Source organism: Zeus faber (genome assembly GCF_960531495.2).
Source record: "Zeus faber genome assembly, chromosome: 6".
In the NCBI taxonomy this organism is placed as follows: domain Eukaryota; kingdom Metazoa; phylum Chordata; class Actinopteri; order Zeiformes; family Zeidae; genus Zeus; species Zeus faber.
The window spans coordinates 29,426,204-29,451,265 of NC_137201.1; the positions used below are offsets into that span (position 1 = coordinate 29,426,204).

At 46.6% G+C, this 25,062-nt stretch overlaps 1 protein-coding gene across 1 annotated transcript in view; it reads left to right on the forward strand.

The window, feature by feature from the left end:
* The window catches only part of lamb4 (laminin, beta 4), a gene marked incomplete at its 5' end in the record, with an annotated part of 30,441 nt that extends 8,681 nt beyond the window's left edge, over positions 1–21,760 (forward strand). The window contains 34 exons of the mRNA XM_080002928.1: positions 834–882; positions 1,848–2,005; positions 3,354–3,489; positions 3,600–3,673; positions 4,110–4,298; positions 4,557–4,620; positions 5,529–5,743; positions 6,731–6,851; positions 7,347–7,535; positions 7,813–7,968; positions 8,236–8,348; positions 8,467–8,546; positions 8,948–9,104; positions 9,313–9,438; positions 9,958–10,146; positions 10,261–10,373; positions 10,554–10,674; positions 10,839–11,019; positions 11,109–11,252; positions 11,999–12,230; positions 12,386–12,543; positions 12,918–13,142; positions 13,717–13,934; positions 14,215–14,311; positions 14,726–15,095; positions 15,506–15,669; positions 15,837–16,039; positions 16,685–16,888; positions 16,981–17,125; positions 17,639–17,846; positions 18,326–18,461; positions 19,537–19,707; positions 20,292–20,445; positions 20,886–21,760. Coding sequence (XP_079859054.1) covers positions 834–882; positions 1,848–2,005; positions 3,354–3,489; positions 3,600–3,673; positions 4,110–4,298; positions 4,557–4,620; positions 5,529–5,743; positions 6,731–6,851; positions 7,347–7,535; positions 7,813–7,968; positions 8,236–8,348; positions 8,467–8,546; positions 8,948–9,104; positions 9,313–9,438; positions 9,958–10,146; positions 10,261–10,373; positions 10,554–10,674; positions 10,839–11,019; positions 11,109–11,252; positions 11,999–12,230; positions 12,386–12,543; positions 12,918–13,142; positions 13,717–13,934; positions 14,215–14,311; positions 14,726–15,095; positions 15,506–15,669; positions 15,837–16,039; positions 16,685–16,888; positions 16,981–17,125; positions 17,639–17,846; positions 18,326–18,461; positions 19,537–19,707; positions 20,292–20,445; positions 20,886–21,025 — 5,400 coding nt within the window. The 3' untranslated portion in view covers positions 21,026–21,760. The remainder of the gene's footprint in view (positions 1–833; positions 883–1,847; positions 2,006–3,353; positions 3,490–3,599; positions 3,674–4,109; positions 4,299–4,556; positions 4,621–5,528; positions 5,744–6,730; positions 6,852–7,346; positions 7,536–7,812; positions 7,969–8,235; positions 8,349–8,466; positions 8,547–8,947; positions 9,105–9,312; positions 9,439–9,957; positions 10,147–10,260; positions 10,374–10,553; positions 10,675–10,838; positions 11,020–11,108; positions 11,253–11,998; positions 12,231–12,385; positions 12,544–12,917; positions 13,143–13,716; positions 13,935–14,214; positions 14,312–14,725; positions 15,096–15,505; positions 15,670–15,836; positions 16,040–16,684; positions 16,889–16,980; positions 17,126–17,638; positions 17,847–18,325; positions 18,462–19,536; positions 19,708–20,291; positions 20,446–20,885) is intronic.
* Between the last annotated feature and the right edge of the window lie 3,302 nt (positions 21,761–25,062).

Sequence of the window (25,062 nt, forward strand, 5' to 3'; positions counted from 1 at the left end):
ATTTAACATAACTAAACTTAACTTAACTTAACTAAACTTAACTTAACTTAACTTAACTAGACTTAACTTGACCTAACTTGACTTAACTTGACCTAACATAACATAACTAAACTAAACTAAACTAAACTAAACTAAACTAAACTAAACTAAACTAAACTAAACTTAATTTAACTTACCTTAACTTAACTTAACTTAACTTAACTTAACTAAACTTAACTTAACTAGACCTAACTTGACTAAATGTAACTAAATTTAACTTAACTTAACTAGACTTAACTTGACTGAAATTAACTAGACTTAACTTGACTTAACGTGACTTAACCTGACCTCATTTGACTTGACTTGACTTGACCTGACCTGACTTGATTTAACATAACTTAACTTCACTTCACTTCACTTCACTTCACTTCGCTTAACTTGACTTAACTTGACTTAACTTGACTTAACTTGACTTGACTTGACTTGACTTGACTTGACCTGACCTGACCTGACCTGACCTGACCTGACCTGACCTAACCTGACCTGACCTGACTTGACTTGACTTAACATAACATAACATAACATAACATAATATAACATAACTTAACTTCACTTCACTTCACTTCACTTCACTTCACTTCACTTCACCTAACTTTGCTTAACTTGGCTTAACTTGACTTAACATAACTTAACTAAACCTAACTAAACTTAACTAGAATTAACTTGACTTGACCTGTCTTGACCTGACTTGACTTGACTTAACTAAACTTAACTAGAATTAACTTGACTGAACTGAACTGAACTGAACTGAACTGAACTGAACTGAACTGAACTTATCCCTCTGCCCCCTCCAGGGCTTCCAGCAGAACACCCAGAAGATGACGTCCCTCCTCCTGCTGTTGTGTAAGTCGGTGTTGGCTGCTGCTCGCCTCCCTTCAGGAGCCTTTATTCTTCCTTTGACTCTGACAGGTAAATAGTGCGCTGCCTGTGAAGAAAAAACAACGTGTCCTCCGCAGCTGTTTGCTCCAACCTGGGCAGGATTAGAGGCTGCAGCTCGTTGGCAGGAGGCCGCCGCTCTCTGCCATCCCGCTCCGTGGATCCTCCATGAAGGCGTGTGATCACTTGCTGAGCCCCATCGCAGAATATTTCCACTTGCTGGCACTTGCTTTTTTTTTCCGGGTGTCCTGTTGTCATGGATCTTGAGGTTTTGCTTTAAGCAAAATCTGCAGGTTGTTTATAAAAGTAGTTCATATATATTATAGTTATATAGTTTAAATAAATTAAGTACCTTGTTTATTGCAGTCGAATCGGTCAGTGTTAGTTACCACGTTATTAAGTGCAAATTATTTTCATGTCAAATTAAAATATAACGGATTCTCTTTAACAGTTAATGCATGTGTATTGGGGCAAGAGAAAATATCTTTTTGTGATTTTGTGTTATGATTACCGTGTCTTATGATTGTCATCAGAAGCAGCGCGCCGGATTTTTTACAATTCGGCGCCTATGATCAACAGCAACATAGAATTGAGATAAAAATCAATTCTAAAATGGTGCATCTGTCCAGGCCTGCAGTGCTCATTCATTTGCTTCTTTCAAAATGCATACGAGCGCTGCCTTGTGCTTTTCTTGCCAACAAAAGCTAATGCGCTGGAATTTGTCTCGGGGGCTGCGATGGGCCGACACACCAACATCACTCAGAAGGAACCGCATCACAGACCAACAAATGTTGTAATGGCGCACGCTGTCACTCAGGCCGAAGCCCAAACGTACCTTCACCGCGAGATGAAAGACACTCACTCAGCACATGGTTAAACAGAAAAATGACGTATTACCGATGCGCGGTTTTGGCGCCGGGCCGTGTGTACAGTGCTGGTGCCCGGTGCCGTCCTCCAGGAGGAGTGCCATGGGAGCTCCTGTAACCCCCAGCTGGGCGACCTGATGGTGGGCCGCGCCGCCCAGCTCTCCGCCACCTCCACCTGCGGCCTCGACGGACCCCAGAGCTACTGCATCATCGGCTACCTGGAGGTACGGCGGCACGGGGAAGCGGGGGATGCGGACTCCGCGCTGCGGCGGAGTCTTCTTAATAACGTGTTGATCCGGCGACTTGCGCCGACACGGTTTTGCGGCGAGGTGTAAACCTTTAGTTGCTTGGGCCTCAGAATCGGCCTTTCTATGAACCGAATGAAGACATGAACGTCGCACAGCTCAGCGATGCCCCGAGAGTGAGATCTGTCTAAGTGTACTGAGTAGTACACCGGTACAACGGCGGTATGAGCTGTTATGTTAAAGGGTAAAAATGTCCGAAAGAGAGTTATTATGGAAGCGGACTCTGTGAGGTCTGGGGTTGCAACACCTATGACAATAGTTTCAAAATGTCTGATAAAAGCCTGGAAGTCCAATTGGAATACGACATGCATCTTTCAAAAACATAAACAGCACCATATTTGACAATAGTAATTACCATGGCCCGAGGGGCAAGCGTGTTTATTTCAACAGGGGTGTCGTAAAAAGTAATGTGTGTAATTCACTACATCTGTGCTTTTATTTTATTACTATTCTGCATTTTATGAATTTCTGGCCTCCGGGGTCATTTCTACATCCGACGAGGACGTGGACCAAACGACAAAGTTCCTTCTTCAAAAAAAAGTCCCTTTTCTGCCAGAGCTGCAGAGAGCTGTAGCTCCTGGCTCGGGCGGTGAACACGCAGCCTTTTGTGGCGCTCGGCGCTCCTCGGCGGCGCTGACTGACACGGCGCTGGCTCGCCCTGAAGACGCTCCGCGCCCTTGGACAAGTCTTGATCCGCCACATTTATAGGTCATCACACTGCCTCTCCCCCGACACCGCTCTGGGCCAATAATTTATGTTCTCGTGCTCAGGTGGCTGCGTGCATTCCCCTCTCCCCCTCGCCTCCACCTCGCAGCGCTGCCTTTGTGGCTTCTCTCTCCTGCTCCCTCGCTCCCCTTCCCTTCCGCTTGCTCCCCCTGTCTCTCTCTCTTGCTCCAGCACTTCGCTCCGCTGCACTGGCAGGTGTCCACAGCTTGGTATGTGGCCTTCTTTTTTTTGGAGGTTTTTTTTTCATCGCTATTCATTCGGCTGATCTTGGCCCGAGGTACACCCTTTTGCTTTGGGTTGGTGTATCATCCCGCTGAATGCTTTTCCTGGTTTGTCATGCAGTGCCACAATCGGCAAATCCCTCTATATTTTAGTATTCCAATTGGATTTTGAGGTCATTTGGCGTAATTGGCATCTGCAGTCAAGTCTGAGCTTCGGGGTTGCGCGACGATGTAAAACGCAATGAAATCTGATGAGCGCGGTCTTGTAAGGATCGCCGGATCCTGGTGAGGGAAGGTTGGCAGAATGTTTTTTTTGTCAGGAGGAGAAGAAGTGCTTCACCTGTGACTCCAGGCTGCCGTACAATCGCTACGGCAACCCCAACAGCCACCTCATCGAGAACGTCATCACCATCTTCGACCCGGAGCGCAAGATGAGGTGGTGGCAGTCCGAGAACGGTGGGTCGCGCCGCACCGCGTTAAAAAAAACAACAACAAACAAAAAACCCCGCGGCGCATCGCGGGCAAGTCTAAATATATCTTTTTGATCGGCCTATCTGTCTTTTCAGGTGTTCGTCAAGTCAGTATCCGGCTGGACCTGGAAGCCCTGTTTCAGTTTAGTCACCTGGTCCTCACTTTCAAGGTAAAACCCGAAAGACAATCTGAGGTCAGACTGTACAAGGCATTTATATTATATCACATTGACGCTGGTACCCAAAGATTTTGGAGTTAAAATGACAGGAACGCACTGTGCGGCATGTACGGTGAAGGGCTTTATAAATGCGGTTCCATTTACCGTGTCTTTCCAACAAGTGGCTTTGGCTGCGCACTGCCCCCTGCTACTATTGGGGTGAATGCAGAAGATCAATTCCATGTAAATAAAGACAAATAAAGTGATTCTTCTTCCAGTCAAGGGGGTTTGTTAATTATTGTCTCCTTTCTAAACCCTTTCGACAAAGGCCAGCACATATCTAATAAGACCTCCCTCTGAGACCTCCGGAGCCAAGCTCCTCTCATGACTCTGGGCCCCTCTCCAAATGGTCACCTCCCGCGCCCGCTATTCCCCGTCTCCCCTGCAGAGTTTCCGCCCGGTGGCCATGTTGGTGGAGCGCTCCAAGGACTTCGGCCGCACGTGGAAGGTGTTTCGCTACTTCGCCGAGGACTGCGCCGCCCATTTCCCCGGCGTGTCCGAGGAGCCCGCGGACAGCGTGGACGACGTGGTCTGTGACAGCAGATACTCTGGATCGGATCCTTCCACTGACGGAGAGGTGGCGCAAACACACGCGTGCACACACACACACACACACACACACACACACACATTGTGTGTGACGAATAAACCTCATTACATTTCACTGCATATATGTATGAAAGTATGTATATGTATGTGACGAATAAACCTATTGAATCTTGAACACACACACAAACACACACACACACACACACACACACACACACACGCACACAAATTGATTGACAAATGGAGTTATTCATCATTTTTGATACTATTATTTTTGCATTTCCAGGTGGTGCTGAAAGCTCTGGATCCAATCTTTGAAATAGAAAACCCCTACGCGCCCAACATTCAAGGTCTTTTTCCTCGTTGAACCCCGAAACCTCTTCCTAATCGATGATGTTTTCTTTATTTTAGTCTCCCCGACGATCAATATTATTTGTCTGATCGGATCATAGTGAGAAAGCCAACTGCCAAAAGCACAACTGTATCTGTTAGCGATAACACAGAATGTCCAAAAGTACCAAAATGATTAGCTGGTGCCAGGTGGTGAAACAAGCGCTATAATCTCACTCGGCTCTTCCATCGCTAAAAATCGTTAATGGTTCATTCATCTCATCACTTCATCACATTTACATTTACATTTAGTCATTTAGCAGACGCTTTTATCCAAAGCGACTTACAAGGGAGAATAACATTCAGCTACATTGCGACAGAGATTAGTGTAATAACAACATTGGTATAACAATAAATACTGCAAGGTGGTGCTAAGTAATTGTAGGTTAGGACAGGAGGTACTCACTGAAGAGCTGGGTCTTCAGGTGCTTCTTAAAGACAGAGAGGGAGGTCCCCGCTCTGGTCATTTTTGGCAGCTCGTTCCACCAACGTGGAACTACAAATGAGAATAGCCTGGATTGCCGTGGCTGTACGGCCGGCAGAGCCAGGCGACGCTCATTTGACGAGCGCAGCATCCGGGGGGCAACATGTGCTCTTACAAGAGCATTTAAGTAGGCGGGAGCATTCCCAGCAATCACTCTGTAGGGCAGCATCAGAGACTTGAACTTGATGCGGGCGGCTACAGGTCACCAGTGGAGCTCGATGAGCAGCGGAGTGACATGTGCCCTCTTTGGCTGGTTGAACACCAGTCGCGCCGCCGCATTCTGTATCATCTGAAGTGGAACACACAGAACACAGAACACAGAACACACATCCCAGCGTCCCCAGAATAATAATTACACGGACCGCGATTCCCCGTCCTCCTCAGAGCTGATCACCATGACCAACATTCGGGTGAACTTCAGCCGCCTGTTCACGCTGGGCGACACGCTGCTGGGGCGCAGGCGGAGGACGCCCCAGGACAAGTACTACTACGCCCTGTACGACATGGTGGTGCGGGGCAGCTGCTTCTGCAACGGCCACGCCAGCCAGTGCATGCCCGTGGACGGCAGCCGGGGGGACGCCTTCCACCAGCCAGGCATGGTAGAGCAACCGCCCCGCCCCACCCAAAACACCACCAAAAAACATGAAATGAAAAATTCAGTTGGAGTATTTCAGCCTGTTCAGTTTAGTTAAAAAGTCTTTTAAATATTCAAGTTAATTAATTTACCTTAATTGAGATGATATTACATTGCATTTGATAGTATTTTCTTGTATTATCATCATTTTAGGGTAGATCCGATTAGACTGCACTATATTTGATCAGACTAGACTAGATTATATTATATAAGACTAAACTAGATTATATTAGATTAGACTAGACTAGATTATATTACATTAGACTAGACTAGATTATATTAGATCAGACTAGACTAGATTATATTATATAAAACTAGACTAGATTATATTGGATTAGACTAGACTAGATTATATTAGATTAGACTAGACTAGATTAGACTAGACTAGATTATATTAGGTTAGACTAGACTCGATTATATTAGATCATATTAGATTAAACTAGACAGCACAACACTATATAAAATTAGACTAGACAAGATTATATTAGATTAGACTAGACTCGATTATATTAGATCATATTAGATTAAACTAGACTGCACAACATTATATTAGATTAGACTAGACTAGACTATATTAGATTAGACTAGACCAGATTATATTGGATTATATTAGATTAGACTAGACTAGATGATATTAGATTAAACTACATTTTATAAAACTAGATAAGACAAGATCATATTATTATCAGATTCTATTAGACTGAGAATGTAAAGGATTAGATTTGATTAGTTCAATTCTGTAAGGTTTAGTGTGTGTGTGTGTGTGTGTGTGTGCGTGTGTGTGTGTGTCTGTCTGTCGGTCTGTCTGTGCGTGCGTGTGTGTGTGTGTGTGTGTGTGTGTGTGTGTGTGCGTGCGTGCGTGCGTGTGTGTGTGTGTGTGTACGTGCGTGCGTGCGTGCGTGCGTGCGTGTGTGTGTGTGTGTGTGTGTGTGTGCGCGCTCCTCGCCTCCAGGTCCACGGGCGCTGCGTGTGCCAGCACAACACCGTGGGCGACAACTGCGAGAGGTGTCAGGACCTTCACCACGACGCCCCCTGGAGGCCAGGCGGCGAAAATGCCCCCAACGCCTGCAGGAGTATGAACGCCTAACATGCTGCTTTCCAGGAATGTTAATCCTGGGTTGTGATTAAGGATTTAATAGGACGAGAATAATGAGTTAATGAGCTGATTATACATTTTTGTAATTGATTCAATCATGGTTATTACACTTGATCATTGAGAATATTATCTTTAACCACATCATCTCTAACAACGGTTTTATCCACTAAGTAATGAAGACAATGGTAACGTAGTAAGAAAGTAAAGCTCTACAAAGAAATGGATTTTTCTAAAAATGAATGTGACTTATAGATTTGGATTATTTTTTGGAAAACAATAAACCTCAAATACGAAATTCCAATTCTGACGACCAGCAGCATCATCTGATTCATCGTCCACTGATAGACTCGTCGGTGACATGACTGTTTATGTTATTCATCACTTGAGCGACCTCTGAGCCACTCTGCGGTACGAGAGGAGGTGCCATATGATGACGTGGTGCTGAACAGTCTGTGGCGTCTCGTCCTCGCAGGGTGTAACTGCCACGGCCACTCCGAGCGGTGCCACTTCGACGCGGCCCGCTACGACGCCACCGGCGGGGCGAGCGGGGGCGTGTGTGAGCAGTGTCGCAACGAGCGGGTGGGGCCCCAGTGCGAACAGTGCCGGCCCTTCCTCTACCGGGACCCGCTCCGGGCCCTGGAGGACCCACGGGGCTGCATCCGTACGTGCGCATTTCCTCGTTGGGGATTGACCAAATTATCTTTGGGATTATTCAATGTTGCGATACTTTTAGGAAATAAAAAAAAAAAGAAAAGTATTGTTATGATATCAGACCCATGCTTTGGCTTTTGGATAAAAGGCCCTGAAATATTGCAGATCTGTGAGGTCATATCCGCTAACCGCCATTAATCAAAAGTGTGTATTGCAAGAAATGCCATTCTCCCCTCCTCTCCTCCCCCTCTCCTCCCTCTCTCCTCTCCTCCCCCTCTCCTCCCCAGCCTGTGACTGTGACCCTGCTGGTTCCCAGAGTGGTGGACTGTGTGACCCTGTGTCGGGCCGCTGTGTCTGCAAGGAGAACGCGGAGGGCGATCGCTGCGACCGCTGCAGATTTGGATTCTTCGGCCTCCGACGGGAAGACCCCTCTGGCTGCCAGAGTACTATAAAGCCTTTAAAGCGACCATAAAGCTATTAAATCACAATCAGTATTCGTCTTGTTGATTATGTGTGCTCTGAGTTTGCCAAGGTGGAAAAATTATATTGATTTAAGTAAAGAAAGGCAAGAGCACTTGTATAGCACAGTTATAGTCACACAAAATCAAAGCTAAGTCAAAAAAAAAATCGCATTAAAAGTCGTTATGACGATGTCTTGATTCAATCCCAACATGACGCCACGTGTGTGTGTGTGTGTGTGTGCTGTGCAGTGTGCAGGTGTAACCTCCTGGGCAGCGTCCAGTCCCCCCACGCCTGTGACCAGCAGACTGGACAGTGTGTGTGTGACACTCTGGCCACTGGACCCTACTGCGACCAGTGTCTGGTGAGTCCCAGCACCGCCCCGCACACACGGACCACCGGATGTGCACTTTTATTCACTATTTAGAATCTTCCGCCCTTTCATGCATATTGTGTGTACATTGTGTGTGTTGCTGTTCTAGCAAGGTTTCTGGGGTCTGGGGAACACCGTGCACAGATGTGCATCGTGCGACTGTGACATTGGAGGAGCACGAGGCACCACGTGCGTACACTTTCAAATAAACTTCATTGGGATAGATAGATAGACAGACATACATACAGCCAGCCAGACAGACAGACAGCCAGACAGACAGACAGCCAGATAGATAGATAGATAGATAGATAGATAGATAGATAGATAGATAGATAGATAGATAGATAGATAGACAGACATACATACAGCCAGCCAGCCAGCCAGATAGACAGACAGACATACAGACAGACAGACAGACAGACAGACAGATAGACAGATAGATAGATAGACAGATAGATAGATAGATAGATAGATAGATAGATAGATAGATAGATAGATAGATAGATAGATAGATAGATAGATAGATAGATAGATAGATAGATAGATAGATAGATAGATAGATCATCTCTACCGTGTTGTGTTCTGTGTAGGTGTTCATCTGAGGACGGCCAGTGCCAGTGTTTGCCCAACATGGTGGGCAGGAAGTGCAGTGACCCCGCTCCCGGCCACTTCCTGCCCACGCTGGACTATTTCCTGTACGAGGCCGAGTTCGCTGACCCGCTGGGAGAACAGGGCTCTTCTTCTCTGGTGTGTTACATGCATGACTTCTCATCTGGCTGTTGGCATGGTAACAAACAGCCAGTGATAGACTTGTTGGATATCCAGGTACCAGGCCGTTCAGCCGGGCCCTGCTTCGGTCGTAGGGTTTGACACTTCAAGTTTCGGCATTGAAAGCATTGAACACAAATCCATACTGGAGTAAATAAAACCATCCATTTGAACGCTCCCCTCCCAGCTGAACCCCTTGGCCCTTCCCAAGTGTGAGAAGTACTTCAGGCAGCAGGGCTACGACTTCAAGTTCAGCAACGGACGCCTGGTTCTGGTCCGCGTGAGACCGGCTCGGAAGAAGAGACAGGGAGAGGTGGGTCCACCATCACACTGCTCACGTTGATGCTTCGCTGAGTGTGTGGATTGCAAATTAAATTGTGTCCTTGACCAGGATCCATACATAGCAAGTGTGGTGTTGGATATCAACGATCAGGTTAAAATAGAGAATCGGCTTACATACAGAAATATGACATGTCGTGCAACAATTGCATCAAATCGAACATCTGAGAGAACAAATTGATTTTCCACTGCCAGATGTCTCTAATGGAGACAGTAACGCAATGTACGTCAATCATTATGTTCTCGCGGTTAATGGTGTTTACTGTTGAGTTAAAGTTCTATGGTCCAATACTTAGACTTCAGGACTCTGTATTGGCATGGAAAAAAGTTGAATGGCCCATTCCCTTCCCAACTTGTCCAATTTCACAGATGATCACATCTGGGAATCTAGGAGTCTATTACGTAATATACTGTAAATAATATGTAATTGTGGTCCAGTAGATATGTTATTTCACTCCGGTGATTAGTCGTGTCATTTCTACTTTGGTACTAGCGGGAGACCATTCCTCTGGATCCCGGCTCGGCGCAGCAGATCGTGCCCCGTCAGAGGGGGCGGGACCAGCCCGTCACCTGGACCGGACCCGGGTTCGTCAGGGTCCTGGATGGAGCCGGGCTGAGGTTCACCGTCGACAACCTCCCCAACTCCCTGGAATACCAGCTCGTCGTCCGCTATGAGCCGGAGGTATCAACAGCCGGGCATACCGCTACTGCACGAGCGTAACAAGCTGTCCTTTAATGTGGATTCAACTGGCCGGGATTCATTGGTTTGTTGTTCAAAAAAGTGTTTTTTTTGCAGTCCCCAGATGACTGGCTGGCTTCAGTCAGCATTGTCCCCTTGTCGCCCGGTGACAGCGGCTGTACCAGTGACCCAACAGGAACTCGAACCCTCGTCCTTCCTGGGAACTCCAGGTAAGAGGCTTCATCTCCTGACCATTTCTTATTTCTTACTCATCCTTCCCTTAAAAATAAATACCTTTACACACCTTATACCATGTTTTTATGCACTCACTCCATAACTTGTCTTCTGTGCTACAACAACCAAGTTTGCGTTGGGGGATTGGTCGCAACCACAACCCTTTTTGTTCCCAGGGGGGCCATTTCAGAGGAGCCCGTGTGTCTGAATGCAGGGGCGCGGTACTATGTGGACATCACCTTCAGGAAACAACCCCACACTAACCCGCAGACCAGCTCACACATTCTCATCGACTCTGTAAGTATTTCCTTTAGGGGCATGATTAGAAAAACGGAACGACTTCAATTAAAAAGAAACGCATTGTGAGACACCTTGTGATAATGTTTTGGATGATAATGGTTTTCTTACTTATACACTTCTTATTTACTTATATATATATATATTTTTTTTCCTTTTTCCAGATGGGTTTGATTCCCAGAATCGAGTCGGTCCGGGACTTGTGCTCACAGAGCGATCTGGAATCGTTCCGGCGGTTCCGCTGCGTCGGACTCGCGGCAGAGCTGGGGCCGCAGGAGCCTCTGCCCGAGGTGTGCGAGGGCCTCGTCAAGAGCATGTCGGCGCGGGTCAACAACGGAGCCATAGGTGAGACGTCAAACAAGGCCATCAGTACTCATCAGTTCTCTCCTATGTCACTGGAGACAACTAGACTGAGTGGGCCCTGTTGTCTCCAGCCTGCAGGTGCAACGTGCGGGGCTCCCTGGGGCCCTCCTGCAGTAAACTGGGGGGTCTGTGCGAGTGCAAAACCAACGTGGTCGGTCGATGCTGTGACACCTGCGCCCCCGTCACCTTCGGCCTTGGAGCGGACGGCTGTGAACGTACGTGACGTCCTGATCACAAATGGGACATTATGACGACTGCGCCGACAGTACGCACCCCGCGGCGATCTGGCCGAGCTGTCAGAAGACTTTTCATCATCCTTCCATCAAAGTGCAACGCGAGGAATTGTTCCACCTTTAGGAGCGAGCTGGCGCAGCTTCTTGGCTGGAGCGAGGGCTTCACGACCACTGTAACGACTCTAGCCTGAAGTTAACGGTTTAGAGTGGTGTTGAGTTGAGTGGAGTTTGGTTTGGCTTGGCGTGGAGAGACATAAAATGAAAGTCCTTTTGGCATCCAAGTCAAGATAAGAATGAGCGAGACAAGACACTTGAAGAGTTGCAGTTGTAGGCTCCATTTCAAACAAAATCCAAATGCTTCACTGTAGTGATGTCATGAACTCAGTTGTCAATACAACCCTATAATGCGGCGAAATAGGATGGATACTACACCAGCACTAAATGTCATTATCAAATCTGCTTGGCTCATTGTGCGATGCTACATATCGGTAGATAGATAATGCAACCAATGTAGTTAACAGGATTTGAACATTTCCTTTAGTTGTAATCGCATTGTTGCCAGCTTCTGGCCTTCTTTGGCTTTTGCAGATGCAGTATTTGCACAGAGTGAGCTCATTACGAGACAGAACAAAATGCAGATTCTAAATGCTTTAATGGCTGTGACTTACAGAGAAACCATAACGCCTCTCCCTCCATCCCCCCCCCCCCCCCCGCCCCCCCCGGTGCAGCCTGCGACTGTGACCCGCGGGGCTCTGTGTCGGAGCTGTGCGACCAGGTCAGGGGTCAGTGCCCGTGCCGCAGGGAAGTGGCGGGCCGGCGCTGTGAGCGCTGCCAGCCCGGATACTGGGGCTTCCCCCTGTGCCGGCCCTGCCAGTGCAGCGGCCTGGCCGAGCTGTGCGACCCCGACACGGGAGCCTGCCTGGGCTGCAGGGGGCACTCCACCGGCCACAACTGCGAGAGGTCAGCCGCTCTGAAAATTCAACAGGATAGCTTGGCGTGTTGGTTTGTCCCTCGGGTCACAAGACGCGTTCATCGAATGATATTGGATTTTAATTTTATCCGACCCTTAATAGATACGGCAACTGAACTAACGATGCCCGCGCTGCTCTTCCCAGGTGTTTGGAAGGTTTCTATGGCGACCCCGTCTCCAGGCAGCCCTGTGAACCCTGCCTGTGTCCCGACACGTTGGGCAGCGGCAGGTTCTTTGCCTCGTTTTGCGGCAGGAACCCAGAGTCCAGCGGCCTCACGTGCAGCTGTTTAAAGGGACACGCAGGTGAGGCTTATCATTACCTACCTGTTCGGTCCGGAATGAAGCCAAGTGAAAGATGGACGGACGGATGCCAACATCTTTCATGACCATGCGTGCAATAGCGACACCTAGCGGCGCCCGAGCGTCAGCGGTGGAAGAAGTACTCAGACCTTTTATTTAAGTAAAAGTAAAAGTAAAATTACTAATACACTGACATTGAACCACTAGTAAAAGTGAAAATACAACATTGCATTTCTACTAAAGTAAAAGTATACTTTACTATTTTTTCTGTGTTGATGAAGACTAAATATATAATATAAATATAATGCAATATAATGATAATTGAATGTCCATGTCGTCTAATGTCAGCTCACAGGAAAATTCTGAATTTCTTTCAGGTCCTCGCTGTGACAGTTGCATCTCTGGTTTCTATGGCGACCTGACTTCACCCGGAGCCAAGTGTGAGGAGTGTGCGTGCAACAACAACATCGACCCCGACGACAGCGCAGCGTGCGACAGGGTGACGGGGGAGTGTCTGCGTTGCCTACATCCCACCCAGGGATCCCACTGTCAGTACTGCAAGCCTGGTTACCATGGCAACGCTCTGGCTCAGGACTGCAAAGGTAGAAATTACTCCTCCGGTTCCTTTTTAAATGATTTTAGGAACTAGTAGGCCTAGTTTAAGGTCTTCCGCTAAGAAACATGATCCACAACAGCGTTGCACTAATATCATATACATATGGCTGCAACTTTTACTGTTATTAATGTTACATTTAATCGTGACTTTTACATTCATCCTGAAATGACACACGTCGAAGGGGACGCCGGGGATTTCGATATCCTACGTCGGCTTTCATCGCGTCAAGTCGTCCATTTAAATTTCTATGTAATGTCACAAGATGGAGCCACTGGCTGGGCGGAGAAGTGGTTGCCCATGGCGACGGTCATTGTGATCAGCGAATGAGTGCGGATTGCCGCAATTGACCAATTAGGATGGAGTATTCCACAAAAATGGTCATAATGGCGATTTAATCAACATTAAACCTTTTGCAAGTGTTCTGCAGCTATCTTGGAAGTGCCCAAAAGTGACAACTCAATACTTGTACTGGGTCTGAGAACAAACGCCCTAGTGTGTGTGTGTGTGTGTGTGTGTGTGTGTGTGTGTGTGTGTGTGCGCCTGTCTTTTCTTTCCCGCAGCGTGTTTGTGTGACCGGCGGGGTACCGAGGTAACCCAGTGCCCCCTGGGAAGCCCGTGCTTCTGTGACTCCAGCAGTGGGCAGTGTCCCTGCAGGCGGGGCGCTGCGGGGACGCTCTGCGACGAGTGCGACGATGAATTCTGGAACATCGGAGGAGCCTCCGGCTGCCAGCCGTGCAACTGCGACCCCGCCAACTCCCTCCACAATGTCTGCGACAAGGCACGGCCTGCCGCCACCTCTTCCCCCTAACTGCACACGGCTGTTCCCAAAGCCTGCCCTATCCTGAAGCCATCGCCTGTTTGGATGACAGAGCAGATGGCTGAATTATGGGTTTTGTTTATTAATAATAATAATAATAATATCAATATTAATATTATTCATAGGTATTTTCTTCGTTAAAAGTGTCCATATTTATCTATTACGGCTCTGCGGAATACTTGATTCTGTCATTTTTTCTGTTTATTATTCCTTGCATAATCTATTTCCATGTTGTCTGCAGGTGACTGGACAGTGTGCGTGTCGTCCTGAGTTTGGAGGGAGACAGTGTGATGAATGTGGGGAAAACCACTTTGGGAACCCTGACCTGCAGTGCATATGTAAGTGGCACGACCTCCGACTCTGCTGACTAACAAACACATCACACAACGTAACACACACACGAACACAGCAAATGACTTAATTAAACAACGAGTAGAACATCATTCTTCTTGGCTGCATTCAAACTGTGGGTAAGGTGGTCCCAGTTTCGTTTTGCTCTTCATTCACATAATTCACATCATTTCATTTACAATCGGGGCATCGACTGGATTTGTGTTTTCCGACTATGTGGGATACAGAGCCATGTGACCTCAGTCTGACCATTTTGCAGAGTTCATGTGGGTTTATTTGTCATTTCCTGGGGCAGGGATCAGACACTTCGAGCATAAATCGCCCATTTTCCGCAGCTGATTTCCTGACCCAGCATTCCCACGGGTGTCATTTCCGTCTTGTCTGTCTCATGTCCCCCTCAGCCTGCGACTGCAACATGGAGGGGACGGAGCGCCCTGCGTGTGACGCTGACACCGGCGAGTGTCTGTGTCGGGCCGGTGTGAACGGGATCTTCTGCGACGAGTGCGCCCCCGGGTTCGACTCGGCCTTCCCGGCCTGCGCCCCCTGCCACCAGTGCTCTACCTTGTGGAGGCAGAACGTCACCGACGTCCAGCGCGCCGCCCAGAGGATGCAGAGCCTCGTCCCCCACCCCGACGACCTGGCGCAGGCCGGGTACAGTCAGCAGAGGCAGCGGATGCAGGACCTGCAGGACGAGCTGGAGCGCCTGGCCAACCTGACGGAGCTGTCCCCCCCCAGGGTGGAGGAGCTGGAGATGCTGTATCTGGAGATCGGGTAAACGCAGCCAATGTCAAAAATAAATGTGTTTTTGAATTCTCCATGTGCCATGTGTTTTACATCTATCAATTTAATCTCACTTTGATTTTTGTCTTCTGAAGATTTTTTTTTTATCTATGTACATTTTTTAAATCAAATAATTGATTTTCACAATTTTTTACAGTATCGTTAAACTTACTCAAAAGCAATCATTTGATTGTGCAGTTAACAAAGAAAATTGCAATTTTGCATTTATGTGATAATTGCATAATGTTGTTTTTTTTTATTGTGAGCTCAGTCACAAACGATTAAGGAAGTTTCATTCACTACTGCGTTTTTGTTTCTTGATGTCGAGAAATTCACTGTCGGTCATTTTAATGTAAACTATATACTGTGTTTACTTCCTCTCATGATTTTTGTCGATACAGGAAACTCAAAGACACAATCGACCCCAATTTAATCCTGATCAACACGTCGCCCCTGCTCGACGCTGAGATTGACGACATCCGCAAAGAGTTCCAGAAGCTCTTGAACAGCTTGAGAAACAAAGTCAGCGAAGACGAGGAGGACGTGGACGAGGAGGAAGCACAAGGTACAAACACCGTGTTGTCTGGATGCAGGACAACGTGGACAAAATGGGATGTAAAGGAGTGACATATTTTAAATCCTTTTAAAAAAAATATATATATAGGCACAAAAAGAAACGGACAACAAATCCGCTTGTATTAAAATGTCACACCCTGCACCCTCCGACTGCAGAACTGTTGGATGAGATAAAGAAGCTGCATCGGGAGTTCCTGGCGGACGAGAAAAAGGTGAGGGGCGCGGCCAAGGCCCTGGAGGACTCCATGGACACTCGGCGGGAGCTGAAGGACAAACTGTCCAGCTGCCGCGTCAACGGGAACGACTCCCAGCTGGAGATGAAGGTCAAAGCGCTCAGCCTGGACCGGCTCAACCAGGACGTGAGTGCTGGCCCCGGACGCCAAAACCCGCCGAGGCTTTCCGTCGAGTTTGATCGTCGGGGTGTGACGTTCGGAAATGAAACCCGCTCGGCCTTGCTGGATCATGCGCGGACGGGGATCCGAGGTTATTGCTCAGAAACGCCGGACCACCCTCCGTTCTTAAAACAGCCGCTGGTTCGCTTGGTTTTTGCAGACGCGCGGAGGCGGTTGAGACGGGGTTTTTGAAATTCCGCTTGATTACCAAAAGTGGCAAATCTTACTTATACAACCTATAGGGAGAAGCCCAAACTGTGAAATTTGAGATACAGTATGAAAACTTAATAACAGGAAAATGTTTCTGTCACTGCAAAAAAACGTGTCGTGGGAGCTGACATCAAACTCATCCGACCACCGCTCAACAAACGGGTGAAGGGGATTTGAAAACCACATCTTAAAATAATTTTACTTTTTTCTTACTTATTTTTCGCCCACGTAAGAAACATTATTGATTATTCTCCGCCATAATGCCGCTCCGCAAAGACGACATGACGGTGCAAATCCACGACAGCACCAACAGGCGGAGGCTGGCGTGATAATCCAGCGCCGTGCATAAGAACAGCAGGCGAAAGCGAAATAAAAGACCTGCGCACCTCTCCCGCTCCACAGATCTGCGGAAAGCCGGTCCACCAGGACTGCTCCAAATCCGCGTGCGGAGGGGTGCACTGCCGTGACGGCCAGGGCAGGAGGAAGTGCGGGAGCCACTCCTGCACGGGAAGCGTCCCGCTGAGCCACGGCGCCGCCAGGACGGCGGACAATGTCAGCGACGGCATCTCGAGCCTCCTGGACAACCTGCGCCGGTCCGAGAACAAGGCGAGTTCTCCGCCGGGGTGAGGGCGATGGCCCCCGGAGGTGTAGGGCGGTGTTTGGTCATGGGCAAATATCCTGTTGCTGTCTCCTCTTAGATCAGCGGGGCCAAACAGGTGGCCCTGGACACCCTGAACGTGTCGGCCGGCCTCCAGGACAGGGTCAACCGGAAGAAAGACGAGATGGAGAGAGAGAAGGACGAAACCAAGCTTCTCCTCAAGCGTGTCAGGGACTACCTGATGGGTCTGTATTATCAATGCCTCCATTGATACTAATACCGGGGTATTGATTACCAATACAATATAGACTTCAGATAAACGATCCCATCATGCCGAGGCACCCTTCAAAGACGATCCCTTTGGAAAATTTTGCGAAAGAGGAGCTTGGAAATGTGCAGTGTGAAAACGTAAATCCTGGGTTATTCTGACGTTCTTGCTGATGTTTGAACCTGTCGAGCCCTTGTCGCGCCGCTTTTCCCCTTCGCTGCAATGATCGGCATTGGTACAGCGCATGAGTCCAGTCGCTTAAAAGTGACGCGACCAAAATAAAATCACGTTCCATAAAAATCCTCACTAGGTACCTCTGCTGTGCAGTATTGCTGTGCACTTACAATATTTTAGTAGTGAAAATACACACCTCGAGGTGAAGGAAAGCAAAGTACAGATCTGTATTTCAAATGTCAACGCCCTCACTGCAGGGGTTTGACACCGCGGCGTTCCCTGATCCCCTGATTGTGTTGGTCTGGTGTTGTGACAGATGAGATGGTTTCCCCGGAGGACATCGACAACATGGCCAGCGCCGTGCTGGCCATCCAGCTTCCCAAGTCTCCGGCCGAGATCCGCTCCATGATCGACAGGATCAAGGAGCTGCTGTCCAAGGCCCCGGACTTCAAGGAGGATCTGAGAAAATTGGAGGAGCAAGCCAAAGCGGCCAAGGAGCTGCTGGACAAAGCCCTGGATCTCAAGTAATTATTCTAAAATACTGATACGCAAAACGTAATTCTAGTCATTTTTCTTTGCATTGTCAGGTTTTCCAGGAGGTCTCTGGTGCACTGGAGGAGGGTCTGCAGAACCGACCGTCGCTCGGATGAATGTAGAAATGTGCATGAGACCAGATTGTTTGACGACAGGCAGAGGAGCATGGTGGCAGGAGAGCATCCCGCTGATGTCACCGTTTGGAGCCAAAGTCATTTGTATATAACAAAAAATAAAAATAAAGTAAAATATAATAAAAAAAACCATTTCTTTTTCAAATAACTTTGAAGGCTGTTTTGGGAAAGCCCAGTAAATGACAGTCATCTGGTCGTCTTAAAAGGATGTTTCGTAGCAGCTTCATGCACAGTGTGTTCATGTGTTTAGTTATAATAAAGTGAAGTCGTCATTTGTACACTATGTAAGTCCATTTCACAACGTAACTTATTTAAGATGTTTTTTTTCCCATTAGGAACAGGACTAAGAACATCGACGTGACGGACATCACCAAAGACATTTACGACGCAGAGAAAGCGCAGAACGAGGCCAACAACGACCTGGAGGAGGCGGAAAGGGACAGAGACGCGGCCAAACACCTGATCGGAAAAGTAAATGCAATATGGCCGACCTCTGTTCATGGCTTTTCATTTGGGTCGTTGCTTCAGTTTGCAATGCTTTCATCTGTATACTCCATCCATCCATCCACCCCTCCACCCAGCCATCCATCCACCCATCCATCCATCCACCCATCCACCCAACCATCCATCCACCCATCCATCCATCCACCCCTCCACCCAGCCATCCATCCACCCATCCATCCATCCACCCATCCACCCAACCATCCATCCACCCATCCATCCATCCACCCCTCCACCCAGCCATCCATCCACCCATCCATCCATCCATCCATCCACCCATCCACCCAACCATTCATCTACCCATCCACCCATCCATTCATCCATCCATCCATCCATCCTTCCACCCATACATACATACTGTACATACATACATACATACATACATACATACATACATACATACATACATACATACATACATACATACATACATACATACATACATCACCCATATATCCATCATCTATCAAACTACCTATCCATCATCAATCTAACCCATCCATCCATCCATCCGTCTATCCATCCATCTATCGTCCATCTATCCATTTATCCATTCATCCATTCATCCATTCAACCCTCCATCCAGCCATCCATCCATCTGTCCATCCATCATCCATACATCCATCATCTATCGACCTACCTATCCATCATCAATCTAACCCATCCATCCATATATTATCCATCCATCTTTCCATCCATCTATCATCCATCCATCCATTCATCCATTCATCCCTCCATCCTTCCATGCACCCACCCACCCAGCCATCTATCATCCATTCAGCCATCATCTATCCACCTACCTATCCATCATCAATCTAACCCATCCATTCTTCCCTCCATCTATCCATCCACCCATCGATCCATCCATCCATCCATCATCCATCTACCCATCCATCCATCTATCCATCCATCTACCCATCCATCCATCTATCCATCCATCCACCCAGCCATCTATCCATCCATACAGCCACCATCTATCCACCTACCTATCCATCATCAATCTAACCCATCCATCCATCCATCCATCCATCCATCCTGTCCTCAGGTGACGGAGAAGTTGGATGACGCGGAGCAGAAGCTGATGAGCCGCCGTCCTCTGGAGCTCCTGAAGGACATCCAGGCTCTGAAGAACAAGACGGAGATGAATGCAGAGCAGGCTCGAGACGCCAGAGAGGCGGCGGAGGCGGCGCTGTCCAACGCCACGGACGCACAAACCGTAGGAAACACCTTTGCGTGGAAAACAAACACATCTGAACGGTGTCACATTTTGACGGAATAAGTAGTTGCTTCTTTTTCAAATATGAAGAAAAAAATGAAGGTTTTCAACAATTTTTGGGGGGATAGTAGCTCAGGAGGTAGAGCTGGTGGTCTAGTGATCTAAAGGTTGCTGGTTGGATCCCAGGCTCCTCCTGCTAGCATGCTGTAGTGTCCTTGAGCAAGACACTTAACCCCTCATTGCTCCTGATGGCTGCGTCCGTCGGTGATTCAACAATTGTAAGTCGCTTTGGATAAAAGCGTCTGCTAAATGAAATGTAATGTAATGTAATTTAACCGCTTAAAAATGACCGTATGACCAGTAAAATAGATGCATAATCAACAAAATGATCCAAAACCATATTAATTGATACTGGGATTATTATTCTAGTCGTACCTGCTCAGGTAGTGATGTGGACAGCTCAGCAGTTAAGGGTGTTTTTTTTTGTTTGTTTTTTTTTAAGGTCAATTTAAAATCCTGTACACATATTCTGTTACCTGCGAGCCGCGACACCGTTCGATTTGCGCTATGTTCCCGCCCTACAGGGGTTGGAGAAAGTGAAGAGCCTGTTTGAGGTTCTAAAAGACAACAGCTCCAACCAGACCCTGGCAGAGGAGGCCAGCCAGCGCCTGAAGGACATCACCGAGGAGGCCGAGAACATCAAGAGGGAGGTGGAGGACAAACTCAAGCAAATCGAAGGTCGACGCCCCTCTACAAGTAGTATATCCACCACACCTGACACATTCTCGTATCTCTCGTTGTTATTCGTCTGGTTTAATCCAACAAAAAAACATTTTTAATTATAGTGTTTTAATGAGACTTGTGATATTTTAGGCCTGGACTGGTAGAGTATAGATATTGGTATCAACTGTAGTATAAATTAGGGATGCCCAGATATGGGTCAGTGAGATATCAGCCCAAATGATACGAAAATATGGCCAAATGGAGAGATACAGATACTGAAAACTATAGTTACACATGTGAGGAAAGAAAGGGAGGCAACTTTATTTTCTACTTATTTTAACGAACGGAGTGGACCCGTCTCGTCCACCAGCACTGATGCCCGCTGCTGCCATTTTCATTCCGACCGTTCTGGGTTTTCTCCGGTTTGTTGACCCTGTTTTTATGCTGCTTCTCAGATCTGGAGAGGACGATCCAGGACTTGATCCAGAGGAAAGAGAACAAGGCCAGCGAGGTGGCCGACCTGATGGCCAAGGCGGAGGACTTGAGGAAGGCGATCCTCAAGCGGACGGTAGAATTCATCAAGTGCACCTTGTAGTCTGCTGCCGGGAGGGCCGGGAGCCGGGGGACCCCAAATGTACCCAGAGAATGGCTAGGGGGGTATCTACTGTTATCACCAGTAACCCTGTGATCACGAGACACAAGATAACAAGGTCGACCCTTCAAACTAGAAACATCCCACCCACAATGTGAAAGCTACAGCTGAGTTGCATGAGTTTTCCATCCTTTTCATCGCCATTTGTACGGAGGTTTCACTGCGTCTGCTCATGTACGAGAAGATTTTTAAAGTTTGAATACCAATGAAAACCTTTCTTTGGTCGTCACTTTGGCTTTTTTGAGTGGATTTTATTTCTAACATTTATCTGTTGTATTCCAGTCTGAATATTCAGAGTTTGTCGAAAAGATTTAACTTAAAATTAAGAAAATAAGCTCCAAGAGAAATATTTTGTTCTGATTTTTTTTTAAAGAATAATTCTGTCAAAGAATTTTTTTTTACCCTTCATATAAAAGAGAGGACTTTCTAAATACACTCTATTTTTACATTCCTCTGTTTTATCTTCATTGCTGGGGTGAAGGTAAAGAACATTTTATATTTTACTATTTAAAGATTTTAAATGCCTCTCAAATTGAATGTAAGCCATGGCGAACATATTTTTTATATTAGTATTATTTTTAATATGTATAAAAACGGACTTACTTTTTCATTAAACCATTTCTGGATGCATTCAATTTTACTGTGCAATATTGGAATATCCTCGATAACAAAATAGAGGCAACTACAATAAAGCAATAATATATTTCTAATGCTGATGCAATTCATTGATTTATTGATCTAGTGAATTGTGTTCGGGGTTGTGTGTATGGACATATGTATTGTCATTACCATCAATATTAATGAGTGCTAATAAATTAAAATATGATTCTGGATAATATTACCGAAGATCAATCATTTTGAACTATATGGTAATTTAAGATTTCTGACCAATATGTCCTAAAATATTTAAGAATTTTAGGCCATATCTTAACATCATTCATTGAAATGACATGTGAACAACGCCGAAGAGCGCAGACTGCAATGCTCCGTGTGACCAGCAGAGGGGGCGCACTGCCCGTGCACTTCTAGTGGACCTGTTGCGATTCAATCCTCTGATATAATGAGGAATGTACAGAATATTTCAACCGTTTTCTTCCACCAGGTCTGAAAGGTTCAATTTGTTTTCATTTTTTCAAAACATTTATTTCTCTTATTTCATTCCAATGACATGCATTTCACGTCTTCAACAGAAGCACAACTACTTTGTTAAACTGAACTGATGATCCATTAGGTCCATATTTTGGACACCACTTGTACTACTTATTTTTTAAATTGCAATCAGGATATGCATGAGCACTCATCTGCGGGAAGGAAAGGTACAATAGGCAGTTGATGAAGTATCATAGGCTCTGTTATATCGTGAAGGACATGTACTTACTTATTTACTTATTTACTAAGGGTCAAAGGTCAGTGGGGGAGGAGTCCAGGAGGATCCTGTAGAGCATCTGTTGAATCATTCTTATTCAGACCAAAGCCTTTTCTACCATTTCTACCAGCGCGCGACGTCCACCTCAGGCCAGACTGAGCCCTCAGGTTTAACAAGACCCCACACCGGCCTTGGAATGCGTCCACCCCCCGCACTCTTTTACAGGGCTCCGAGTGTGAAGGCTCAAACAGCCGAGCGTGAACACATCAGCCCCCTCGGCCCTCGCAGACGGAGGGCCACGGACCCCACGGCCGGAACGCGGCTTGCTTCAGAAGGTCCTGCATCAGCCTCGATGTCGTTAGAATCCATCATTTTGGCAAATTTGGAGAAGAAGAGGTGGAATAAAAACATTGAAACTCTGTACTGGGGTGGAAGTACCAATACTGAGTAAATCTATATACCCTACCTGACTCCAAGGAGAAGATGACATCACACAACTTAACTATGAGTGGTAGATATATATGAGACAGACAGACAGACAGACAGACAGACAGACAGACAGACAGATAGATAGATAGATAGATAGATAGTTTCCACAGTATATATAAATAGCCAGTACTTGTAAAACGTGACTCAACGACCGTTCCGTCATCACTGATTCCATCGCACTCTGTTTTTCCAGCTCAGTGGCTCCTCTCACTGTGAAAACAAACACAACTTCATGGATTTAATGGATTTTCCGTTTACATCCTAATGGACACATCAGTGTTCGCTGATCACCCCCATGCTCTTGTAAGTGAAATGTGCATCACACCTCAGAGCTGGAAACATGAGACCGTTTCTATCTATCTATCTGTCTGTCTATCTATCATTCTATCTACAGGTATCTATCTATCTATCTATCTATCTATCTGTCTATCTGTCTGTCTGTTTGTCTGTCTGTCTGTCTGTCTGTCTGTCTGTCTGTCTGTCTGTCTGTGTATTTATCTATTGGGTATTGGCCCCCTGCTGAGGCCACACATTGTTTTTCCAGCCTCCTGCTCCTCCCTGCCGCCTGGACACATCTTGAAACTCACCTCAGGGAACGAGCTCCAAGTTAAAACAGCAAGTATTCACATTCTAAAGTTCCTCATAAATCTTTCACTTTTTTTTTTTCAAGTTTTCAATACCCAAGCCCTTCAAAAGTTTTCTAAATTGCCTTTGTCCGCCAATAATACAATTACATTCATTTGAGATAGTTCCAGGGCTAATTCCCCCCCCAAAAAAAGTCCAGACTCATTTTGTTGCATTCTCCTAATGTATAATGTTTTCATTGGTTGCATATTCATGCAGAAGTAAACGTGTGGCATGAAAGCATAAAAAATAACTCTCAATGGCCTTCAGTGCCAAATGTAATTATTTTTCTGCTTAGCTGATATTGATATTGAGGATGACTAAATAAAAAACAACAAGAGACTAAATAACCTAAATGACCAGCTTCATCCACGCTACGAGCGGAGCAGTACTTAGAAGGCTAGAGGTGGAGGGCCCGGCCCCTGGGGTCACTGATCAGACGGAGGGAGGGGACATCCCTGCGGCCCCTGAGAAACAAGCCGCTCATGTTGGGACTCGTGTGAAACCCCGGTGGCTCTAGTTACATATAAATATCAACCATTCACCAAACGCGGAGTTTGTTACTGAAGGAATGTGGACTTCATGAGACCTGAGGCTGAAGATAAGATACGAGAGAAATGTTATTAAACACAGGGAGCAAACACTGAGTATAATACAAAGTAAATAAGATACCAGCAAACCTGGGAATATTTGGGAAAGACTGGGGGGAAAAAAAAATGCCTTTTTTCAGGCCAGAGGTTTTGTTCATTTAGCACATCATCATCCATGACCGTTCACATTGAATAGGAACATCGTCCTGAATGTGCAGCCTGAATGTTGTTTTCTGTGTAAAAATGATCAAATATGAAGTGCAGACATAAAAGCACACTGGTACAGGCTACTTCTCTACTATTTTGGAAGGCGCGAGTAATAAAAAAAATGCATTAAAATTATATTTTTTTTATGTAATTAAGCACATCCTGAGTACAACATGCAACTAAGTGGTTTTAATTTAACATCGTTTCACTTTCAGTGTATTTATTATGAGACATAAAGGTATAATAAATAGTATTTAATAATAATTTAAAAAAAGCATGTGTAAGTGCGTTATCTGAAAGTGTACTGAATAAACAACCAGCTTCAGATAACACACTTACACGTACTTTTTTGTTTGAATGGGGAACAGTTGAGAAACACCCTCCCACGGACGCCGTGTCGTACCACCGCACGCCGCCAGGGGAACCTTGAGAAGCGGCGCAGCGGGGAGCCCGGAGCCCCGCGTCGGCGCAGTGGGAGCGTTCAGTCACGACCAACACGTTCACAGGAACACCGCCCTGCGATCCCAGACGGACCCCCACCCCAACCCCCACCCCACCTCCCGAATAACAGGGCGTGAGTGGGAGGTGGTGGTGGTGGTGGTGGTGGTGGCGTTGGGTTTGGGGAATTCATGGCTTTACCTCATTTGAGTCCAACCGCGCCGCTGCACCTAAACTCACATCTCATTCACAAGTTATATGAATGG